This window comes from Cydia fagiglandana, chromosome 20, assembly GCF_963556715.1.
Source record: "Cydia fagiglandana chromosome 20, ilCydFagi1.1, whole genome shotgun sequence".
Classification (NCBI taxonomy): Eukaryota; Metazoa; Arthropoda; class Insecta; order Lepidoptera; family Tortricidae; genus Cydia; species Cydia fagiglandana.
In genome coordinates, this window is record NC_085951.1 from 6,042,918 (window position 1) to 6,068,777 (window position 25,860).

A 25,860-nucleotide genomic window follows, 5' to 3' on the forward strand; every position below is an offset into this window, starting at 1 on the left:
GTCATTATCATACCGAAGAAAAAAAGAAGAAGAAGAAGAAGTGAGAAGGAGGAGTGTCTCCCTACTGCCATTACTCACAATTTTAAAGTAGTAAACAAACGCTAGCTGCTTCAAAAAAAAAACAAATAACACCGTAGTGAATATTTTTTATTATTTTTATAATACTATAATAATTCTGCTTAGACTTCTACTATAATGCAAAACGTAATTCAAGACCAAAGAAAGTAAAATTACTATAAATTATCTTAGCGTGATTATTTATCAGAAGGAATTTACTATTTTACAATCAAATTATTGCAGTGGCAACATTGTCTTACTTTTTTGGTCTTGAATTACGTTTTGCATTTTGGGTTCTTAAATTATAGGGAAACATAAAGTAATACCTTACCTAATTTCTTTCTTAACATTATAATTACTAAACAAACGGTAATTTGAACATAAAACTTGAAAGTTTTATCTTTCCATTCGTTTGTCCTACTTTTGCGTACACCAAGCGCCCAAGATACCCGACACATTTTGTTTACAACGTATTTATACAAAATTATAATCTCTAAATAACGCGAAGAATACCCGCAATCTGTCGAGATTCTGGCTCTACGCTATACATGTATGTAACACAATAAAGTAGTAAATGACAATTGATCCAAAACACCTTTAACACGAAACTGTTGAATACAAGTCACTTGGAATGACATTCATCTTCATTCTTTGGTGTGTTAGTTACAGTGACAATATTTAAATTAAACGTAAAACATAACCCCCCCGTATCCCCATCACGAGCTACATCGCAAGCTTTCTGCAACCACTCACACAAAAGTTTTTCGCGGCATTTTATAAAGTTCTATCAACCATAGACTAATCGATGTCAAGTTTTCTGAATGCTCCAACCGCGCCATAGATGTCGCTGTCTGCCGACTTGACGTTGGAGGAGGAGAATTCGTTGAGGGTGCGCAGGTAGTCGCGGCTCTCGTCGATGCGGTGCCGCCACTTCCGGGCGAGCGTGTCTATGGAGCCCTCTTCGCCGCCCCACTCGGCTGGCAACACTCGCGCGGGGATTTGCTCGAGCAACTCGTCCACTTTGGAGTGCAAATAGAACTGTAACAGAAATTTTAATTCTTTGAATTTCGTTACAGTATAATATATAGGTACATCCCGCCCAAGTTTGTATCCACTGGGTAGTAACAGTGGTTAAGATATCCCAATACGATTGAACGACATACTTGACCGTAGTACTAGATTGGTATGAAAACTTATAGCGTGGTTAGTTGGATTTTGTATACCTACCTATGTAAAATATTTAACGCCATGGTTTGCAAAGTTTTTTCTTGGATCCAAAGGCAATTCAGGCATATGATTTGAACTCATGTCTCACGACGTCCCTCTAATATAGCAGTTATTTTTGACGCAAATACAAGGCATGAACACGTAATTGATAGTCTTAATTGTTTTAACAATACAATCGTCAACAGCCGCTAACAACGCGATAAAGGTCAGTGCAACTCATTTCCTCTTAATCTTACTGAAGACAATGAGAGGCTCGCTGAGTGACAATGACTCAGGAACTTGCGCAGTTGACTGTAATATATAAACGGTTTTCTTATGACTTGATGTTACTCCACTGAAACATAATATTACCTACTAATATAAATACTGACGGTGTGACGTGAAGAGGATATAGACATTAAGGGTATTTTTAAATTTTTATTTAGGTATACTTGTATAAAGAAATAATATGGTTTTAACTTCTCATGCTCAAATGTCCGTCTTTATAATAAAAAAAATAATGTATGCCCATACATTTACTACCTACTTGCTTATTAGTGGCAAATATATGAACTGGCAATGTGAAAACAGGCCGCAATGTCTCATATTGCGATTAAAATCGGATGTGAATGATTATATTGTTATTATGGAATACAATGGCATCCTTTACCACATGTACTTGCACCTACATGTTTTAAAACCTACATATTTTTACGACATATGAGGAATTTTAGTTTACAAGTACCTACATATGTATATGTAGGCACGTAATTGGCACTCTTAAAGTTAAATGTCGCTATTGCTAGAAGGCTAGAATGATGATTGCCAACTCTAAGTAGTTAGGGTGACAGGTATTTACAAAGTTATTACAGCTCTACTATTTCCGCCGGGGGTATAATTTAAATACCAAAGGAATGTTGGTGTTATTCGTTTACCAACTGCATTAAGGACAAAGCAAGCAAGAAAAAAAGCAAGAAAACCTGACCATTTTTTTTATTTTTTTTTTTATTATGAATGGGCTTACTCATGGCCACAGACTAGCCGAGGCGTAGACGTGGCCTACGATGGAGCGAGCTCGCCCAGAAGGTGCCTGTTCACTCTTGATTTGAAGGTTGCCGGGTTATAAGACCACGGAAATATAGAAGCCGGCAAGGAATTCCATTCCTTGGCAGTGCGCATAAGGAAAGTAGAAGCAAAGCGCTTTGTGCGAATTGGTGGAATATCTACCAAGTAAGGATGGAAACCGGCCGTGCGTCTAAAAGTCCGATGGTAGAATGGGGACGGTGGAATAAGCTCGTGTAGCTCTTGGGCACACTCCCCGAAGTGCAACCTGTAGAATACCGACAACCAATATCTAACGCTTGGCCTTTCAAAATAGGCTATCAAAGGACTAAGGAGCAAGGCCCATGCAACAGGTACCCAGTGGCTCAGGAGATTCTGAAATCTTTCGGCATGCCTACTGCTCTGCATTTTTCAACTTTCTCTTTTACCTTCTTTCAGGAGGGTATGCTTTAAATGAATGCCGAACGTCGAAAACTTATACGCGTTTTGAACGCAGCGAATACCCTGCGAGTGCGTTGAGGGCACAGGACAAATAATTGAAGGGATGTTTACAAAAACAACATAACTGCTTAGAGCGGTTGACACTTTTTTTAAGAACATTGTTAATCGTTTCAGGTGTCAACCAGTGTAGTCAGTTATGTTGTTTTTATAAACATCCCTTCAATTGAATACAACCGATAGATACTAACCCGCCGTTTGACTTTCTCGTTCATACAGGACCGCATGAGCTGCAAGGAGGAGGCGATGAAGGTGGGCGCGCCGACCACGTGGATGCGTTTGAGGCGCTGCGGGTACGCGGCGTGCGCGAGGTGGATGCCGCGCCGCACCGTGCCCGCCGCCGCCGCCACGCGCGCCACCAGAGACGCGCGAACCGATGACAACTGCAAGGGTGTTCGTAGTAAAATAAGAGACCTGTCAAGAGTGTCAACAATATTGAACAAAGTATAAGTAATTTTTTTTTACAAAAGAGTGACCTAATGCGTATATCAAAAAGTGACATACAGCCGGGCTAGCACATGATTGGCGCGACAGTATCTCGCGGCGAGAAAGACTACTCGTTCCTCTTTTGTAAACATAAAAAAACCGGCCAAGTGCGAGTCGGACTCGCGCACGAAGGGTTCCGTACCATAAAGCAAAAAAAAAAAACGGAAAAAAATGCAAAAAGAAAACGGTCACCCATCCAAGTACTGACCACGCCCGACGTTGCTTAACTTTGGTCAAAAATCACGTTTGCTGTATGGGAGCCCCACTTAAATCTTTATTTTATTCTGTTTTTAGTATTTGTTGTTATAGCGGCAACAGAAACACATCATCTGAGAAAATTTCAACTGTCTAGCTATCACGGTTCGTGAGATACAGCCTGGTGACAGACAGACGGACGGACGGACAGCGAAGTCTTAGTAATAGGGTCCCGTTTTACCCTTTGGGTACGGAACCCTAAAAAAGACTGGTAATTTATGTCGCCGCGAGATACTGTCGCGCCAATCATGCGCTAGGTCTACTGAGCAAATAAGTTGCTGATTGCTGATATAATAAAGTTTCCGGCCCGGCAACTATGGGCATGCACACCAACGGTTTATATTAGATTTTGCCCCATATTGGGTTTAGTAAGGCTAATTGGAACAGCGACCTTGTTAAAACTAGATCACGAAGCTAATGGAAATAGGAAATAACATAAAGCGGAACTTCAATCGCCTGCTCCTAGAGCAATCTTTATTATGAGGGCCACAAAAACGGTTTTGCCTTGTAGCCCCGGGCCGCAAGATGAATTTGCTTAAAGTTGACGCTCGGATGGTAAGGTATGTAATCTATACCAGGATCACCTGGCGGGCCAACTTAAAAAGCCGCATGCGCGGCTCAGGTTGAAGTATCACTGTCCTAGAGCAGGGGTCTCGAAACCCCAGCCCGCGACGCTTTCTAATCCGGCCCGCCGACACCCAAAGTGTCCGGCCCGCGGGAGCCAGTCTCCGGGGGTTCAGCCCTAACAGAGCAGCAACTAGATAAACCCCGACGGTGGCCCGCGCGATAAATTCTGAGGCGCAATATGGCCCTCAGGTAAAAAAAATTGGAAACTCCTGTCCTAGAAGGATCGTGTGACCCTCCTTTTTGAAGTAGGTAGGGTATGAGAGGCTGCCCCTTTGCGGCTGTGACAGCTGCGTGGTTTCGCGCCCGACCGCTGTGGGGCGGTCAGTCATCTTTTTGAGGATGTGGCGCCTGGGGAGCCCTTTGACTTTTATACTTACATCCCACACGAATGCGTCGCCGGTGATGGCCTTCTCATCGCGCATGCGCGCGTCGGCCACGAGCAGGACAGCACGAACAGTCGCCGCTATGTCTGCGCTGCTCTCCGGGTACTGCGGCCTGATGCGGAATATGGTCACTCGGAGCCCGTCGTCTGTCAGCTTTGGCATCGGCACTATGTCCCTGAAAGAATATGAGGGTTAGAATAGATAAGCAGTATACCTATTTATATCATGTTTTTGAGAAAAAAAACAATAACTATATTCAATGAGATGCTACAGAATATACTCGTAAAGCCTGACCAGGTATATACGAGTATGATCACGCGCCATGTTGCGGAATTTCAATGGAACAATTTTTTCCATACTATACCTACTGAACTGTCATTTTATACATGAGAATAACAGCGCCCTCTTGACAATGATCATAATATTACTGGTCAATCTTTTGCATCAACGGCAGAAGCCACGAAAACCCTTGTAAAAAGATCAGTCCATTGACTTGACGTATTTTCAATTATAAAATCCCAGTGTGCAAGATGGCTTACAATAATAGTAGGTATGGACGGTATGGTTAAAAGGATTTGTCATTATTCTCAGTCGTGCACTCCTGTCAGAGTGGTCGTGGCTGTTTTGACTAGTCTTCATACTCTACTTAACTGTAAGGTAAAGGTAAATTATATACAGTGGAACCTGGATAGTTGCAATCTCAAGGGACCGGCCATTTTTAGGGTTCCGTACCCAAAGGGTAAAACGGGACCCTATTACTAAGACTTCGCTGTCCGTCCGTCCGTCCGTCCGTCTGTCACCAGGCTGTATTTCACGAACCGTGATAGCTAGACAGTTGAAATTTTCACAGATGATGTATTTCTGTTGCCGCTATAACAACAAATACTAAAAACAGAATAAAATAAAGATTTAAATGGGGCTCCCATATAACAAACGTGATTTTTGACCAAAGTTAAGCAACGTCGGGAGTGGTCAGTACTTGGATGGGTGACCGTTTTTTTTCCTTTTTATTTTGTTTTTTTTTGCATTATGGAACGGAACCCTTCGTGCGCGAGTCCGACTCGCACTTGCCCGGTTTTTTGTCAATTATCCAGGTTTTTCATTTAAGCAGGTCGTGTCAATTAACGAGGTTCAAAAAATCGTGTCAATTATAGAGGTTCTCATTAATAGAGGTTGCGTTCTGACAAATTTATTTTATGGAGGTGCAAATAACCTGTGAAAGTAGATTTACACGCTTACGTTCTGGGTTTTTGGTCTATATATTGCTTATGTCTATACTTGTGGGTAATTTTACACTACATTAATTACTACTTTATTTTCTTATTAATCATTTGGGTTAAAAAAAATCCCTTGAATTGTAAAAGAAAGTTTTATTAGAATGTAAAAAGCATACTTTGTTTTTGATTTAATCAAAAGTATTTCACCTACTACAGGCTGTGATAGATACCCAATAAATAAATTGAATTCGGGATGAAGATATAAATAAAATGATCATTGCGATTAAAATATTGTTTCTGCTGTCTACAACTACATACATTATTTCAATTACAGAGGTAATAAGTAAGACTCGTTTCAATAATGGAGGTAAAAATAAGAGCAAAAATAACGGATTTTTTTAGCACAGTGTCAATTAAAGAGGTCTTAGTTGCGATGTGGTCAATTACAGAGGCAAAATTACGAAAAGCGCTAAAATCTAAATTGCAATTACGAGGGGCAAACTGAAAGTGTTTAGAATAGAAAAAGCTGAAGTAATTAGGACGTTACTCTTTATTTTAATGCGTGCTTTATCTCTTTCTGACCACGCGTACAAATTTTCATTAGGATAGGATTACCCTGAAGCGCACACAGCTCATTCTTCCAATGCCTTTTTTGTACGGCGATTTTAGGTGCGAGGAGGTTTTGTATGAAATTCATGAGGTACCCATCGGGATTCAAGCTTTTTTGACATAAAATAATTTAAGCAAGATTTTTTTAACAGTGTCATATGAATACTGAGGGATATCAAAAACTACTGATATACAATTTTTTGCCAGTATTTTTTATTAACCGCACAGCTTTGCGATGTAAACTTTTGACGTCACTCTTGAATGACATGCTTCTCTATGATCATCCGTTGAATAACTACAAAAGCGATTAAATGTGTAATTTAAAAAATAAACAGACGTACAAGAACTAGGCTTCATTATGAAACTATAACTGAAGCCTCTGTAACTCTGTTGTTGGCTGAGCCCACAATGAAAATCGTTATAAATAGTAATACGAAAAAATTCTTAGGTCGAAATTGGAATAACGCTCGACGTACAATTTCCAAATTGCCATCAATCCTGAAACACAGATAACGACCAAATTGCATATACCTCAAAAAAAGTATAAAGAGTTATATTTTCATAAATAATATGCCTCTTTTTGTTATATGATCTCTAAGTAGCCTTTTCTAAGAACTTTCAGAGTTGCCTACGTATAGAGGTTCCAAATTTTCAATTATAGAGGCCTTTTGGTCTCAAGGGACCGGGACCGGACTTTTGGTTGCAATTATTGAGGTTTTCCATTTATCCAGGTGCCAATTAACCAGGTTTCACTGTAGTAAATACTTACATAAAGTTGCAGATGTCGTTAAGCGGCGGGTCGTTGAGTGAGCGCTGCTGGTACAGGTCTCTGTGGCGCCCCCTGGCGGCGCAGAACGCCTCGAACTTGGTGCGCGCGCGCTCCATATCCATGCGGCAGCCGCGCACGAACAGCTCCAGGAAACTTGTGTCTGGAAGATACATTTACCATTTTACATGTGTCTAATCATAAAAGACCGGATGTCTTCAGTTACGGCTTGGCAAAAAAGAGTAGAAATTAAAAAGTGGCAACACTGTAGTGTCGTCGCTTTCTAAACAATACATATATGAAAACTGGACGACACTACAGTGTTGCCACTTTTTAATTTCTACTCTTTTTTGCCAAGTTGTACCTAAGGGCATGGACTTGGCATGGACTAACCTATTGGTTAATGGTCTTTGCTAAGAGTAATTTAGCGTGTAGGTTTCATCTTTCATCAGTTGTACAACTTGTACAAAAGACGAACTTAGTGGAAGAAGAACATACTCGGTATCGTGTTCTGATTAGGAAAAAGTAGAAGTATTTTTTTATATCAGTAACGTTGGTATATTATGTTAACAAAACAATAAAATTTGGCCGAGTATGAGTCAATCTGAAGAGAAATAAACGTCATGAAAACGACTGACGGTGCGAAACTATAATTTACATTTATTTGGTCAATTTTATCTAAAGTAGGTATTGTATATCTGTATAGTGACGGTTTACAGTTTTTATTTAAAGCAGTGTAGCCTGATATTTGATATTGTTGTTTGCAAAAAACATGCAAAACATTTATTTTTTACTTACGCAAATTGCCTCATCTGATATAAATATAACCACTGGTTTCTTTGTTTTATCTCTATAAAAAGTTATAACGAGTCCCATTTAACAGATTTTTCCTCAAACGGCTATTTCAAAGCAAAAATGACACGGCTTCTGCGTGACAATGATCTTCAAGTTGATAAAAACACACCTATTCTATTGCGTAAGGGAGGATTTAAATATAGAGCAGTCTAGTCTTCGATTGTATTTAAATGACATGGTTGATGTAGGTAGTAAATTAAACGCGGTCGCGTGCTAACCAAGCTAACAGAAGAATGTTGCCATTATATTAATTAGAATAATTTGCTTTGGCGATGAATGGGAGTATGTAGGTTATATTATGCCTGTTTAACTTAATTATATCACAGCTAATAACACGGTTTTATTAGAGGTACAAAGTTTATTTGTATATAATGTGAGCACGTGATTGTATTACTTAATTTTAAAATTTGAATTGTCCCTGACTGTCGTGTACTTGCACTCTTTTATAAATGTATTTATATTGAAAATAACCAATTGAGCAACCTATAAATACTTAGTTTTCCAAACAACAACCTTGACAATAGTACGCGTACTAGAAAAGGTCATTTAAAATCAAATTGGCAAAAGTGTCCCGGGCACACAATAAGGGCCAATTATTTCTGTACCTAATGTCGCAAGCCACTTCTCGCTTGCAGCGATTTCGAAGTTAGATTAGATACCACAACTATTTACAATTGGCAACCAAGTAATTACAAATTTTAAACAAAGGAAATTATTACTAAATAAGTCGGTACTTTCACTTTAAATATTTACTTGAGTACTAAGTTTTGAAGTGTTGGTAAAGTGGTGGAGGTAGAGGTACTAAGAAAGTCTACCTATAGGCAAAAATAAGACCGAAGTAAGCACAAATAAATTATGGTACTCTATTCGGAAAGAGAAGATTCGAGTCGTGGATTCGTTCGTGTATTAGGCCCCATACATTCCATGACTCTTTTCTTTCCGCGCAGTCTCTTATGTCAACAAACCACAACTTAACAATTTGTTTTTTAACACTCACTCCGAATAACACATAGAATGAGCAAGTTACATATTAACTAGTATCTATAAGTAGTAGGTACTTGTCCTTATCTAAGGTACCATTAATTATATACCTGTCATACCGTAGGATTACCCCCTCATGTTGTGCAAGGCTCAACTGAACAATGATGTTGATGGAGGACATCAGTCCGGTCAGTTCTCATTGCGAGTGAATTACAAATTAGATGAAGCCATTTAATATTCTGAGCAAAATGGTGCCAAAGCTGATGGTAAATAATGTTTACTAATTACAGTAATCACCAAACCTTACTTTAGGTCTAAGCAAGGTTGTCCTGAAGTTCAGGATTAGGGTAGCCCGTACAATTATTGTAAAGATTAATTTATACATATTTAAGCGTATTCTAAAATTTTCAGTAATGAGAGGGAGGGGTAGGTAATTTGTGCTATCCGCGTGTACCTCTATTTACTTAACTATGAGGTTTTTTGAGTTGGGACAATTAATTCCTCACGCTTGTTAATTAGTGTATCAGTGTCAACGATAACGAATTGGACAATTAAATGACTATATGTAAATCCTATAGTGCTGTTATGTAAATTGTATACTTATAGAACCTCATACTTAACCTAATTTGTTCTAGAGCCATGGGGGTATTTGTTTATTTGGTTTATTTATATTTACAGTACAATGAAAAGGACGACCGGCGTCATAACACAGAATAAATAATAGTATTAGGTACAGAAGACTCACTCTCTAACAAAACGCGTCTATCACGATCAGCACAGATATGGCCACTATAACTGCAAAACGTAATTCAAGACCAAAAAAAGTAAGAAATGTTGCCACTTTTTTACTAGCGCGTCTTGTATTTATAGACGGTCAAGCAAATCTTGTCAGTAGAAAAAGGCGCGAAATTCAAATTTTCTATGGGACGCTGTCCCTTTGCGCCTACATTTTTCGAATTTGTCGCCTTTTTCTACTGACAAGATCTGCTTGACCAAGTATATGTACAAATAAATAAATAAAAGGACTTTTTTAAATAGTAGGAGTAAAATTACTAATGAATAAATTATCTTAGCGTGATTATTTATCAAAAGGAATTTACAATTTTAGAAACAAATTATTGCAATGGCAACATTGTCTCACTTTTTTTGGTCTTGAATTACGTTTTGCAGTATAGGTGGCGACAGCGCCACGCGCGGCTTGTGGCAAACCCCAAAATTGGGGTCGAACGGATGTACTTTTAGCTACCTGTAGCAAAGCGACGAAATCGCGGAGTGAGCCACGCCTAGGGTTACCAGATACACATTTAGAATTTCCTGACAAAATTCCTGATTTCCGAATATTTTTCCTGACATACTCATATTTTTGACGACGACGGTGGGGAGGGCTAGTCTAACCGTTAGCGATGGCCACCCGATTAAGCCGATAGCCTCGTTTTATTAATTTAAATTTGTTTAAATTTATTATTTGTACTAATTTAAGTAAATAAAAAGGTACTTTATAAAAAAATCTATCAATTCAAAAAATTCCTGACATTTTCGTGTTCCGTCCCCATTCCTGACAAAAGGCCAAAATTCCTGACATGTCAGGAAAATTCCTGTCATCTGGTAACCCTAGCCACGCCTGGTAATACTTATATTTATTTTTACTAAAACCATGGGACTCAAAAGAGATAAGATAACATTGTAATTTAAAGACCTTCCTAGTCTAGATTAGATTATTATATTAGATGATTATTAATAGTCGTAATAGTTGTGAACACGTACTTGGAGTCAAATCGTTTAATACGCTTATTGAACAACATTATACTTACCAGATTTTACGACAAGGTTATTTTATTATACATACTTATTTACCTATTAATAAATCCACGTGTTAAGTCAGGCAATGAATAGATAAACAATGAGGGGAGTTACCTAGTTAGTTCACAAAATTAGAATTACCTTAACTAATAATGTATAGCGTATCATGTAATTTTTGTTTAATAGTTTTTGATCTACATTTAGAACACGGAAAAAAGATGAGCGCTGTTGTGATTTAGAAGCATTTTCAAACCTCAGGACAAATAGATGTTCAAATCACAATGACAGTATGTAGGTATAGGTAGGTAGGTACTGCGCTAGGAACCGTAGGAAGCATATATGCCACGAAGACCGTATTTTTTTTAGTTGTACATATTTAGTTTAGTATTATACAGTTCATAATTTGTTATAGTTTTGTTTTGTTTGACCTCAAACAAATATTATATAATTATAAAAGCGCCTTCTGCATCTTACAAGACGGTAGTCATATGTATTATTATTTTTTATTACCAAACATCTTATGTTTATGATGAGGAGTACCTACTTAATTATGAGTCCGCTGATGACCCCAGCCACCAATAAAGGCGACTGCAATCCGGTTTTAATCGTAAGGTAAACAAACAGTATATTTATATACCTACTATATCTAGGTAAGTTTTGTCCGCCACTAGATTCTTAAGATATTCCCTTGCCATTTGCCTTGTTCAAATATACGATAGGTGTGATATAAATATTTAGCGTAATAGGTTATTATTTTTAAAGATTGTTTATCTACCGGTGTATAAGTCCCATAAAGATTTGAATAACCATTAGATACATAAAGCCACCAATCTATGGGATGGGATGTAGGGAGTTATCCTTTTATTTTTTTGCTTTTCTAACTAGGTCAACCAAAAACAACCCCTGGGCCAACATACCTTGAGGAATGCGCATTACAATCCCGAGGACAATCGTAGTGAAACCCAGAAGGTCGTTAATTAGATTGTTCTCGAATTACATGTTGAGTTCCACGAGAACAAAGAAGTTCCCCGCAAGAATGCAGCTTGAAAACAATGATTAAATTAAGTAAGTAGGTACAACAGTAACTATGTAATGCTGAGCTATTTATAAAGACGTCATAAAAATGCTTATCTCGATAATCGGTGCTGTTTTCCCGCAATAAAGCTAAAAGCAACCTGTAGAATAGTCTGGAAAATGGAATGGCTATCGTCGGCATTACTGAGAACCGGTAGAGCGATGCAATGTACCTAAAGCCTGTTGGGTAAGTGTCTCTATGAACTGCGCTTGATGCTAGAGTCATCCTTCATACTTCATGTCCTTTGTACTTAGTTAAGTATTTATTTCATGTTTTACGAGTACACGTGTTACTTGTTTTTTTTACAAATCAAAGAAAATAGATGTACGCTGTTTGTTGTTCCTTCCGCTGTAAAGCTAAACCCGAAGGCAATTGACCTTACTTTTACCTATTTATATGCCTTGAAGTGCTTGCTTATTTTATTTAGTTACTGCGAAGCATGTCAAGAGGAATGGGATGCTTTCTGATACTCCATAAATATTTTAAACAATACAATACTCTTTATTGCACACCTCACATGCACGTAGTTTACAATAAATGGACAATAACATAAACAAACTTAAAACTAAAACTTTTCTTTTCATGTAAACTTTTCGCAACTTATCGGCATACCATGCTATTACGGTAATAATATTATTTCATAACGCCTACCTACCTAAGCTTACCTAAAATTATTCGAGTTTAACAGCGCTAATTAGGCGATGCGTCTAATTTCTATGTAGTCAGGCACTTGACTTAGTATTCCTTGAACGCACAATGTGGTGTCATCATTAGTACGCAGCGCCGTTATGCAAGATTACGTGAACGAGATTACCGCGGGCGCGCGTAAACTTACAGAATGTGACATCGGTGTGATGTTGCGAGGAGTGCTCGGAATTACGATGATTCATGAAACACTCTTTGTGTAGAATATATAATTCTTCTTTGTGCAAATTTAGAAGGTCACGAGATGTCGCTTCTTACGAGGGGAGAAGTTAGGAATGCCTGGATCCATGATTATTAAATTATGATGCTCTTTAATAATTACTTAAGAATATTTTATTATGATCTCGGCAAATTTCTCGACATACCTACCTACTTTCAGTAAACTTAGAATAAGATTGATAATTCACACTTCTGCGAAAAACCATACTTTTACAATCTTCTATTCGTGATGGACATAATAAGTATAGAATAGGCAGATAGTGGCATGTGCAATTTATCAATGCAGGTATACATACAAGTTATAATTATGTATGTATATGTATTATCCAACATCAATAAGTTTTGATCTCAATCAAATAATAGATGAGAGTAGAAATATCTTGTCTAATCATGGTCTTATTAAGTACTTAATAAACTTTACCGTTTGTTTCTCAATACATAAAATAAATAAATAAATAAACTTTAGTAACTGTTACTTCCAATTCTTTATCTACAAAGGTAAACAAACCTAAAACAGACAAATAAATTTAATATTCTATGATCTTAATGTTCAAAATGCCACTGAGTCACAGCAACTGACGTCACTGATTTCATTATAGCCATATCTAATTCAGTAAACAACCTCCATGGCTATAAATACAATTATCTATGAATATTATGCAAATGAGTCTATTTTTGACTATCTATTTATTGACGCATTAAAAATGAGACTTGACGTTCGTAAACTCGTTACAAGATAGATAGAGGTTTTTATGCCTATTAATTTTAAATAGAGCAATGATCCCAAATACTCCGTAATCACCGACGCACATGATTATTTCCGGGTAATTTTTAGGGTTCCTTACCCAAAGGGTAAAACGGGACCCTATTACTAAGACTTCGCTGTCCGTCCGTCCGTCCGTCCGTCCGTCTGTCTGTCATCAGGCTGTATCTCACGAACCGTGATAGCTAGACAGTTGAAATTTTCACAGATGATGTATTTCTGTTGCCGCTATAACAACAAATACTAAAAACAGAATAAAATAAAGACTTAAGTGGGGCTCCCATACAACAAACGTGATTTTTGACCAAAGTTAAGCAACGTCGGGAGTGGTCAGTACTTGGATGGGTGACCGTTTTTATTTTTGCTTTTTTTATGTTTTTTTTTGCATTATGGTACGGAACCCTTCGTGCGCGAGTCCGACTCGCACTTGCCCGGTTTTTTTTTATCTGATAGTGATCGAGAAGCTTTGGTCGGTTAAGACCGTTAAACTTTTCCTTAATGTATAGCTTGATTCATAAAATATAGGTACTTAATATAGACGAGGAACATACTGCGCGCGAGCGATCCCTTCGAATAAGACTGTCGCGGTTCTAGCGAACTCAATAGATAGTCGCTATAAGTAATCGCATTTAATAATTTTAATAAGACTGCTGATATTATCGATGCCGGTAGGCCCGGCGCTCTAAGTATTTACAGAGTTAAATCTACAAGGTGACAAGTGACTAACATATCACGACATCTAGCTTCAAATATTTAGTGAACTGGAGAGTCGGGGAGTTCCCCTGTTCGGGGATTATAATTATTGAAAAAATACCTCCGACCTTTAAATTTAATCTACCCAAAAAAACTGTCCTCTTGTCTGCAATTCTGAATTCTCGTCAAATTTGCCGACCGACCCAACATGCTTAGGTACAAGGATTCATCCTTGGGAGAGTTGGGAGCCCTGGATTTTTAATTATTGATACATATGTAGGTATATACCTACCTATAAGTAACTATTACCAACGGCGCGATTCGAACTTTAAGATATCGCGCCGTTAGACATTCACTAGATATGAAATAGTAAAGATATGTGACGTTCCACGAAAAAAGGTACCTTATGGCGGCTGGCACTTACGCTTATTTATTAACGCCGCTCCAATAATCAGTCGGGGCAATGGTACCTTCTGCCGTGGAACGTCACATATCTTTACTATATCTTATCTAGTGCATCTCTATTTCATTTCCCGAATCGCGCCGCAAGTCGTTATTTGGATGTATAGGTATATAGGTAATGATAGTTTCTTTTTAAGAAGTGCAAATGTACCAATGTAAATATTTAACAGTTGGTTAGCTGCATAACAAGCCAAAATACATATCCATATATTTTAGGAATTAAGTTTTTAAATAGCCAAATTTTGAAGTGAAAACTTCTTTAGCGGCGCTGAGCACTTTTTGAGGTGGGGAACAAATGATAAACTCGATACAGCGTAACGCGTAACGTAACGCTGACGTCATGTGTCACGGACAATGTTATTCACCAAAGAACTTTAGTCATAATAACGTATCATAATCAGGTCAATTATTTAAAACTGGACTTTTATACATATTAAGCAATAAAGCTCAATGTTCTAATCTACGGGCTGAAACACGAGGATCTCACAGTTACATTCAAACTTTATATCACTCAAATATAATTCAATAAAGCTACATATTGATGAAATCGCTAATAAAAGTGGACTCTAGTAACTGGTGAATAAAACTCAAAATGTCATGACCAAATATATTTAGATGTGAGGTCTGCAAGGTAACTTTACAATTTCTATTCGAATTTTAAACAATTAACGCTACAAATTTAAGCTCACTGGCCAGCAATTTCGGAACTAAAGTTTTTCAATAGAAAGGAGGATGGGTCAATTATACATAGTGCTACAAACATTTTGGACTAGTCATTGAGTGTTCACTTCTGTCGGTACTCCCGGAGTGCAACCCGTTGTTTTTTTTAAGATTTTAGATACTTAAGTAACCTTTACCGACCGTCCCATATCGTGTAAGAACATAAATATGTATATAGTTCCGCACCTCTTTCTTGACATCATCAGGAACTCTATATTATGCTAATCGCGGTCAGACGACGGATATGTGATTAATTAAGCGGAACCTTAAATATTTCTTGACCTTCACAAATCAGAACGTAAGTAAGATAAAAACTAAGAAATATAAAAATAATTATCGGTTTTTGCGATCTACTACAAATTACTACAATTATGTGGTTAATTTAATAAGCACACTATGCCTACATATAGATAGTACTTGCTTCTAAACAACATGGTGACAATTTTTTGTTTCTGCAATGTGTTGTTGTATTTATTTAGCGCGAGGGGGAGCCTAGGGTCATGACGGTTTCTAACAAATATGTAAATGTGGTAACATGCTCCTCGTCTTGTCTATAGACACAGAATATAGATATTCTTCGTCATACAATCACTGAACAGGACCAGGCTAATCCTTGCTCCTAGGCTGCTATCAGCTCTTGGTCATCTGAATCTTAGATGTCAGCGAATTTTTATTCCAGATTTCCTTTACTTTCATTTCATCAGTCATTTCAAATACCTATTATATGGGGCATATTTAATCGGTCAAATGTAGAGAACTTTCTTCTTAGTTTTCTGCTTAGTATCGTAATAGCAGCTTTGCAGCCATGAACGAATACAGTTGCAGCATTGAGCTACTTCGGGACCGGTTGCACGAGTGTCGGTGCCCGTATAGGCGAGCGGTATTAAAGAGTTCAACGCACTCCGAAAATATCAATATCCTTCTTTTTAGGCCAAGTTATCTTTAGGAATCCATAAAGGAAAGTTCCACAACACAAACAGGGTTTAAAATGAAAAAATAAAACTGATTTGCGTCATTCGGGTTATTTACATCTTCAACGAAGCGCATCGCCACAAGAACACGTTATCAAGCGGGATCTTCCATTACTCATGGTTGAAAAAGGTTTTAGTGTCAAATTATACTAAGTTATCATTATGTGAATATAAGTAGGGCTCGGTTGATCTGGGCCACAAGTTTACCTTCACATTCTCTAAGGTAAAAAGCAATAAAAACAAAACATTTAGTGCACGCGCTTCTACAATAAATGTATGTATGTTGTGCTTCCACAATAATATTTACCTAATCTGAATCAAAATTGTGCGGTAATTTTTAGATACGGGCAAATCTCTATTAGTCAGATCTGGATTTTAAACCTAACCCACCCCTCCACTGATCGACACACTTAGGTACACTACCCGGCGATAAATACCTATTGCATATCGGAATTAGCCTTTGGAAAGAGACTCGGCTAATTTCTGCTTCGTAGAGCCTTATCACCAGACATCGTACATTTTATAACATTTTTGGTGCAGCGGAGTGGTGTTAACGGCATTGGTCATACATAATTCCATCCATGAAACCATGATGGCCTTCCAGTAATGAATAATGAATATAAAACTAAATGTACATAATTAACTTTACCTATTACAACAAAACCCCAAATACAGAACAGATGACCCACGTGGGCGGAACCTTGCCAATTTCCAAAAGCTGTTCGAATTGCATAGCGTCATTAAGTAAAGAGAAGGCTGCACGGAAGTCGATATATTAAACACTAAAAGAGCGCAACGGCCGTATACACTAATAATGTTTAATCCCTTTAAGTTTTAAGCTAAATTTCGTCCAGTTTGTTGAGTTTCTACCGTGATGCTAATAAGTCCTATGAGCATACAAGTTCGCAGTGACCTACGTTGGTGGCTCGAAACGGTAGCTGTTGGCCATGCGGAAGTAGTTATTGCACGCCTTATGCGTTTCCTATCGGCGAGATGTCATCTATATTCATAAAGACCATTTCCGACTGCTAATACACCAGAACAAAGGATTTGGAATCTTCTAAGTTTTGGTTTTTGGTGCTTTGTTTATCTACGTGCTTTTTCGACCTTCAACTCCGGTTTTGCTCTCACGTTATAATTATTATTGTGCGCTTGTTATTGTTTATCAAAAAGAGCATGTTTGTTGTTTGGATAACGTTATTTAATGTTTTCTGTGAGATACGCGATTTTTATATTAATTTAGACTACACCTCAATATTGTGGAACATTTCTAACATAATCATTAAGTATAATCAATAAATTCCAGTGAGCGCAACCTAGGTACGTAGAGGTAAATATATTCTTCGGTCTATGTGATGAACATGGGACCAAGTGTTGAATGTTTCACAATATTTTAGTAACGTATGCAAGGTAGATACTACTATTGAGGTAAGTACCTAATTTATGTAACGTACGTATACATGTATGTGAAGGACCGGTTAAATTGTACATATAATATTTCAATTGCATACGGACATCCCTAATCCTTAACCATTCATCCATCTTTCATATAAATCATGAACATTTTAACACAACAAAAACAAAAAACGTTAATTAATTATAATTATACTTGCAGATATAAATTGCGAGCGAAAATTTTCCGCGTATGCTGTTATTGCGCTCGCTTGTAAACAACTAAACACGCTCATTCATCGAGATTATGAAAAAATACGGCCATTAGGTATCATTCCAATCACATACTGAGAACGAGTGAGTCCAAGAGCTCAAGTGAACCAAGAACGGGCTTTCCAATTATACATATTAATAGTTACGTGTCGTGAGGTCACGTTACACCGGTTCGCCCGAGAGTTCAACTGGACTAAGCCTGCGCAAGCATTGGGAATACACGGATTACACGGCGGTTATGTTTTATTCTGATATTACATATAATTAAACCCGCCACTGATGTTGTTGTCTTTTTTGGTAGAACCTACATGTGGCTATAATTAGAATATAAAATCTGTCTGACGTCAAAGAGCGGGAAACTAAACAAGATTAATATTTTTTGCACTAAAGGTGGATCATTGTATAGTGGAAATTTTAAGGTTTAGATTTTTTGTGGCTCTTCGCGGCTGAGAATTGATTTTTATCTTAACCCTTTACCGCATACGAAGCAGTAAGGGGTTTCAAAATGAAATACTCTTTTACACGTAACCAGGTAGGCAGATATGAAAGTCTAAAGTTTAAGTATAACCATATATGTATAAACCTATTCATAATAGTTGCAGGTGCAAAGAGTAAGTGTCATTCAAATTGCTCTTGAGTACTTGCGTCTATAGTCTTGCCATAAATTCTGTCACTATAGTTCGTTTTTTTAGCATTAGAAAGAACTTGCAAGAAGGTAAGCGATCTTGACAAGTCTTTTTATTGAAAAACGCTTTATAAAAATATAAAACTATTACTTATGAAAGCAGAAGAATATAAATGATCGTATTAGATTCATAATTGTTATATATTTGCCGTAACTTATTTTTAAAATGTGTTTTTCAATTAAAAGACACACCTAATTTCTAATGCTAAAAAAACGAAGTATAGAGTGATTTATCCCTATTCCCTAGCCTAGATATTATAATCTTAAAGTTAAGTTTAACATTTAAAAAAAAGTGCTCCATTTTAGTTAAAACACCTGCCAGAGTGTAACAAGATATTACCATGTAAGACACTTTATTTCTTAGTTTAACCTTTGCGCAAGACTGTCTGAATATGTTCCTCCTTCCAGGATAAAATATTGTACATTTCAAAAGCTCATACCGAGACCAGAACTTGAGAAATGGAAAGGAGGGAAAGAGAAGAGCGTGGAATGTATGGGGCCCAAATACATTCCACAACGCTTCTCTTTCCGAACTAATTCTATGGATTAATTTACCAAGTTTAAAATTGAGGCTTGAGGCAACTTATGGGCTCTAGGCAAGTCAAAATTCTCTAAAAAAAAACATAGGTATGTCTTAGAAGATGTCGGGTCTACATTAGTTTTTTAAGGCCTGTCCAAAACGGGAACAATTTTCGCCAATCTGATTAAATTGTCCGATTAAATCAGGTGGTGTGGACGCAAACGCCAATTTAGCGAGATATCGAGTTATCATTAAGGAAGTTTTTGTTTGTAATTAGATTCTCTAATTAATATTATAATATAATTATATATATTTATTTATTTATTTAATCCTTATTGCACAATACATGAAGGTACAAATGCCGGACTTAATGCCGAGTTATTATATTATAAGTCAATAACTATTAATTGATAGTTGTTCTGTACAGTTAACGGAGTTGACAGAATTTATGGCTAGACTAGGTATATTTATAAATAGACAGCCAAGTACATATTGCATGAATAAAATATTATGTCTCCCACTTATATGAACTACGTTACATTGATTTACGATACTATGATAATGTTTGCATGACGATGTAATGTAAGTCGGATAATTGTAAAATAATTTAATTTAATACAATTAAAACGTAATATTCGATTCTGGAAAGGGCTTAATTATGATTACCTACTACAATAGGTAGAAGAACCTAAAGAAATGAAATCAACAATCTAGGGTACAAACTATAATTGGTAGAATTAGAATGTACTAAAATATTATAGTACATTTATGATACAAGTGCGAAAAGTAGGAAATTCGCAACGAGTGGCGAAAAATTAAAACACGACCGAAGGGAGCGTAAAGAATCGAAACGAGTTGCGAATTACCTTTTCGCACGTGTATTTTGTGCTAGATTTTATAGTACATAGTGCCTTTTGGAGCCGAGGCCCCTGTACATATTGGTAGTTGGTTGGTAGGAAATTGTGTAAAAGTGCATTAAGTAGGTATAGATATTTTCGCATTAGTTGTATAAATAGCCGCACGTACGTGTCTCATTTATCTGTATTTAATATCTCGCAGATGATCTAATGACTAGAAATTATGTCTAATTTTGAGCTAACATAATTTGATAGCTTTATAATTAACAAAATAATTACTACTTGAATCCCCATTTCCCAGGCTCTTTCTAGAGCAAAAATTATCACTACACATTATATAAAACAAAGTCCCCCGCCGCGTCTGTCTCTTTGTGTGTGTGTATGTTCGCGATAAACTGAAAAACTACTGAACGATTTTCATGCGGTTTTCACGTATTAATAGTGATTATTTGATTGATGAAGGTTTATAGGTACCTATACCTCGATTTTTTAGCATTAGAAAAAAGGTAAACAATCTTGATGTGTCTTTTAATTAAAAATAAGTTACGGCAAATAGGTATGTAACAATTATGAATCTAATACGATCATTTGTATTCTTCTGCTTTCATAAGTACTTAATAGTTTTTGGTTTTTAAAAAGCGTTTTTAAATTAAAAGACATGTCAAGATCGCTTACCTTCTTGCAAGTTCTTTCTAATGCTAAAAAAACGAACTATACTTAATATAATTTTTAAAGTTTTGTGTAACCCTTGCGAAGCAGGGGCGGATCGCTATAATTTTTTAATTTATAGTTGATAGTTTTGTATAAAATTGGTTACAGACGCCGTTTTTAAGTAATCACCGATAAAGAGCCATCATAAATAAAAGCTTTTCTGTAATTCTATTTATATACCTATCTCCGATCTAAATAAAACGTACCTAATTAAACTAAATAATTAGGTACATGCATACGAAAATGAGGTTATTGTGCCGCGGAAGTCGCTGATTCCGCATGTTTGTATATGTGTAACATTGTATTGTACGAGTTTTGTCCGTCAACCTTCAATGCCGCGACTACAATTTATTATAATATAATATTAGCATAAATGTAATATAAACAATCATTACTAAGTATCATTAAGCGTAAAATGTGGATTTGTTTACATATTGTTACATTTACATAGCGCTTCACAATAACCGGTCCTATTCTAAAAATGTTTTAAATATAAAAGTACACTTCTCGTGTATATTTTCCTAATCGATCTTTATTTACTTAGTAAAAGTTTTAATAATTAGGTGCCTAATATTATTATTTGTACCTCCATTTTGGGTTTCACGGGCCTATAAATCCCGGTCTTTTGATAGGCTTGCGTGGGGTTATACTTACGCTACGTCTTACGTAGGCGAACAACGCGCGAACGCGGCGCGGCGCGGCGCGGCGAAAGCGGCCGCCGCCGCGCCGCGCCGCGCCGCGCCGCCTGACATTCGCGTGCAAATCGCGCCGCACCGCGTTCGCAACGAGATCGCTTACGTAGGACACTTCTATGGGCATCAAAGGATTGATTTCGCCGCGCCGCGCCGCGCCGCGTTCGCGCGTTGTTCGCCTACGTAAGACGTAGCGTTAGATCCAACACGTATAGGCCCTTTGGAGAGCCTATTTTTTTTCTAATTTTTTTTATTGCTTATTTTTGTTGTTATATATACGTATGCGAATTTATATGATGCAAACATTTCGATGCAAGTGTATGCGCGCTCCCCTCATAAGACAAAAATATTTAAGTATCAGAAATTACTTAGGTAATAAGATTAAGTACCTACCCATGCCAGTAGGTGTGGCAATCAATAAAATATAGATTACCTACCTTACATTTAAACCAAAGAATATATGTGATATATAATAAAAAGTAATTGAGTAGGTTAGCAAACTATTACTACTAAACTCAACCTATATTAAAATCGAAATAATCTAAATAAGTATTTATTAAGTGTATTTAAAACGAAGTAAATTGAGTCTAACCGTCATAGTTACAGCTAGGAGCGGTATTAAACCACAATTATCTACATGCTAAAGGATAAAACGAGGGTCATATTATCCGTACATGTTTTAGTCAGCCAGTAGGTAGGGTCATTGTGCTAGTTTTCGTCCGGTGTCAGTTTCCGTCCACTTGACGAAATTTGAGTATAAACCTTCATTGCTGCACAAATTTGGACTTATTGCATCCTTAATATCTAAACAATTTATCTATCCACATAAAAAATATATTTCGCAAGTAGCAAATTATAAATCAAATGTGTTATTTACCAATCCGTCAAGTGGACGGAAACTGACACCGGACGGAAAACTGACGCAATTACCCTATATAGTAGATAATATAGAAACCAACATTCCATCAGTGTCCCTTTACGAGTAGGTACCTGACCTTTGAAACTAGGATTTTCAAGAACCGATAATTGGTCAGATATGGTATACAATCTTAACTCAAACATTTATAATATTAAATATGAAAAAATAGATTCCTAGGATTTGCAAATCCTCTCCCTATCTCTACTATTAAGAATGAAGCAGGTGACCTTTTATATATTTACATATTTGTAAACTCGCAAAAGTATACGAATATCAATTATTTAGAGCAATGTGAAGTTGTGAACACGTACACGTTCATCATTTTAAATAATAAATATTACGTTCTGGATTTAAATATAAATATATGTATCGCAATTGCCTAAAAACAATATTTCATAAGAATTTTCTTCTATTTTTATTTTACGTTGTTAGTAAATATGAAAATAATGAATGAATGAAGGACTTTATATCTAGGTCAGAAGTAAAGAGGGCCTAGAGATTCTGTATTTTCCTCGTTCAGTATTACCTACATTCCAAATATATTGTATATAAATACCTATGCTCTCAGGCCGTGGCAGATGTGGCGAAGCAGCACACATGCTCCGGAGGTCCCGCACCCCTCTCTCGAGGTCCCCTTCGCCCTCCCCCAACTCCTGCTTAATCATCTCCAGCTGTTTCAGCGAAGGTCCTTGCAGCAAAGCCATGGCACTACACTACATTCAAAGTTCACGATAAAAAAAAAAATTGTTCTCAATTTGAATTGAACGAGTAAATTGCAAGCTCTGGCTGAGTAAGGACAAAACTGCGAGTGTCTTGCGCGCGGCCAGTGCCTTATATAAACAAGCGTCGATTAGAAAATGTAAGGACGGTTAGGGCGGAGACACACTATAGTAGAATAGAGAGCGTTTATTCGAGGCAAAGTAAAGAAGAAAACAATACTTAACACAAATTAACATAAGTCATATAATAAGCCACGAAATAGTTTTTTTTTTAAATAAAATCATACATACATCAGAAACACCACAGAATGTTTAATAGAATGGATTTAACTTATCGCCAACTTGGGAACCAGTGATACAGAAATTACAGAAGTTAAAGCCAAGGGATCTATCTTCGAATGTGTGCGTGAATACTGTGTGTTGCATGTGCATGGACAATCATGTCAATCATTAACATTATGTACCTACTTACCCCAAACTTTTTCATGCAGTTTTCGTCGGGTAAGTATTTGCACAAATATCTGTTTTGACATTTTGCTGGGACATCAGTTAGCCGCGACCACGACTTGTGAAACCTGTGTTGAAACGTCGGTAAATAAATTGTTCCTGAGTTATTGATGTTTTCTATGTATATATGTATTTATATACCTTCTTAAGGTCGCCGGAAGACGCTGGATGCGGGTCGCTTCCAACCGGCACGTATGGAGGTCCAAGGGGAGGCCTATGTTCAGCAGTGGACGTCTTATGGCTGAGATGATGATGATGATGATGATGATGTATTTATATAGAACCATATATTATATATATCGTCGTCTATTACCTGAACACTTGCAAGCCTTACTGTGAGACTAGGTCGATCTGTGCAAAATTGTCTGATATTTATATTATAATTAACATAGTCACATTCATTGCCCGCGGGAGCTACGTTCTCCGTCGTAAACGAGCCCTTACATCTGCGTTGACGTCGGCCGCGTCACTGCAATGCCGATCAAGTCAGAAAATAAGCGATTACGGCCATTTTCCACGATGACACCGCAGACGTGTGTGAGTTCATTTGCATTTCAAAATAAACAGCGAGCTTCCTACTTGCTATATAAAGAATAAACCAGAGATAACTGAACTTGGAAAAGTGTGAAACGCCCCTAAATATGCCAACAAACTGTCCCGCAGTTTGGCAGAAGAAAAAATCTGTAAAATAGGGTTTATTTCATCTGAATAAATGATTTATTTATTATTTTATTTTATATTTATATGTGGAACAGGCAAAATAGTGTTTGTACGTCGGGTCTGAAGTGCGCCGTTAGTCATAGAAACGTATAAAAATAAAATCTGTGTTTCCTATACCGAAAGTTAAGAATATTGATTAAATTAGAGTACAAAGTCCAACTTAATAATATCTTCTTCTTCCTCGCGTTGTCCCGGCATTTTTGCCACAGCTCATGGGAGCCTGATGGGGTCTGCTTGACAACTAATCCCAAGAATTGGCATAGGTACTTTAGTTTTTACGAAATCGACTGCCATCTGACCTTCCAACCGGTCGTTAGGGTCTTGTGTTATTTGGTTGCCGTTTTTTGTAAGATTAGGCGTTAGTTTTCTCTTAGGCGTTAAAAGGGTTATCAAAGGGGGTATATAAATAAGTATTAGGTACTTAATAGGAAAATAAGGGGACATTTTCTGCTGAGGGGAATAGGGAAAAGTATAGGTATGTCGTTTCCCTGTCCCTCTATAGTAGGCCTAATAAGCAAGATAGGCAGAAAGCGTTCGTCGGAAGGGTAGATCTATAATCCCTTAATGCAGCCCCAAGCCAGGAAAATGGATGCTAACAGCTCTGCATGGCTTTACCACCTAATTTGATTTTTGCTTTACGTTTTATGAATATTGAATAGGTCAATCTGAATCATGTCTGCTAAAAATCTAAGTGGATTTAAATATTCTTTGCGGAAAAAGCGCTCTTAGGTAATTTGTTTATAAATGTAGGTACAATATAAATAAACTAAAACATTAAGGCTCAATATATTTATCAATGTTACGAATGCATACGTTTAAAAAACACGAGGGACCGATTTTTGAATTTCGATCGCTCGATTTTGTCACTCGAAAATCGCTGGAAAACGGCGAAATGCTAATTTTTGAAATACGAGCGATCGAAATTTGGAATCTAGTGGTATTGACCACTCGATTTCAATTCTATTAAGTAGAATTTAAATGCCTGGTAGTGGAGATATTATTTAATGAAATACACGAAATCGAGTGGTCGAAATTCAAAAATCGGCCCCCTTATCGTACTTTGATAGGGCAGGATTTAGGTACAGCGGGCCTACCGCCAACATCGACAAATCGAACATAGTTATCCTTCCGAAATCGCCCGGAATGGAGTTACCGTAAGGCGCGAGTAGGGTCCAACCTGAAATAAGCGGCAGATTCCTGCAGCAGACCTGCCTCCGCACGTATTGGCTCGCCTTGCCTGTGGGATAAGACAGTGAAGCCGAGAGGGTAATGTAGGTGCTGGGCATCTCTGCGTTTCCTTAATTCCGTCCCAGGCGGTGTAATGTATGTTACCAACACCATAAATCGTCTGCAATAGATGCGCCTATGATATGATCGCTCGATTTTGCAAGAGCGATAGAGAGGTATTTATCGAGTTTCGATGTTGGCGGTAGGCCCTCAAGCAGTGGATGGGGT

At 37.3% G+C, this 25,860-nt stretch overlaps 1 protein-coding gene across 1 annotated transcript; it reads right to left on the reverse strand.

The window, feature by feature from the left end:
• Nucleotides 1-126: 126 nt before the first annotated feature.
• Nucleotides 127-23,281, reverse strand: LOC134674746 (alpha-tocopherol transfer protein-like). Its single transcript, XM_063532873.1, has 5 exons — nt 23,016-23,281; nt 7,170-7,329; nt 4,569-4,749; nt 3,015-3,206; nt 127-1,095 (listed from the first exon to the last, which is right to left on the reverse strand). Exons 1-5 carry the CDS (start codon nt 23,161-23,163, stop codon nt 856-858), a joined length of 921 nt encoding a protein of 306 aa, XP_063388943.1. The 5' UTR covers nt 23,164-23,281; the 3' UTR covers nt 127-855.
• Nucleotides 23,282-25,860: the final 2,579 nt, after the last annotated feature.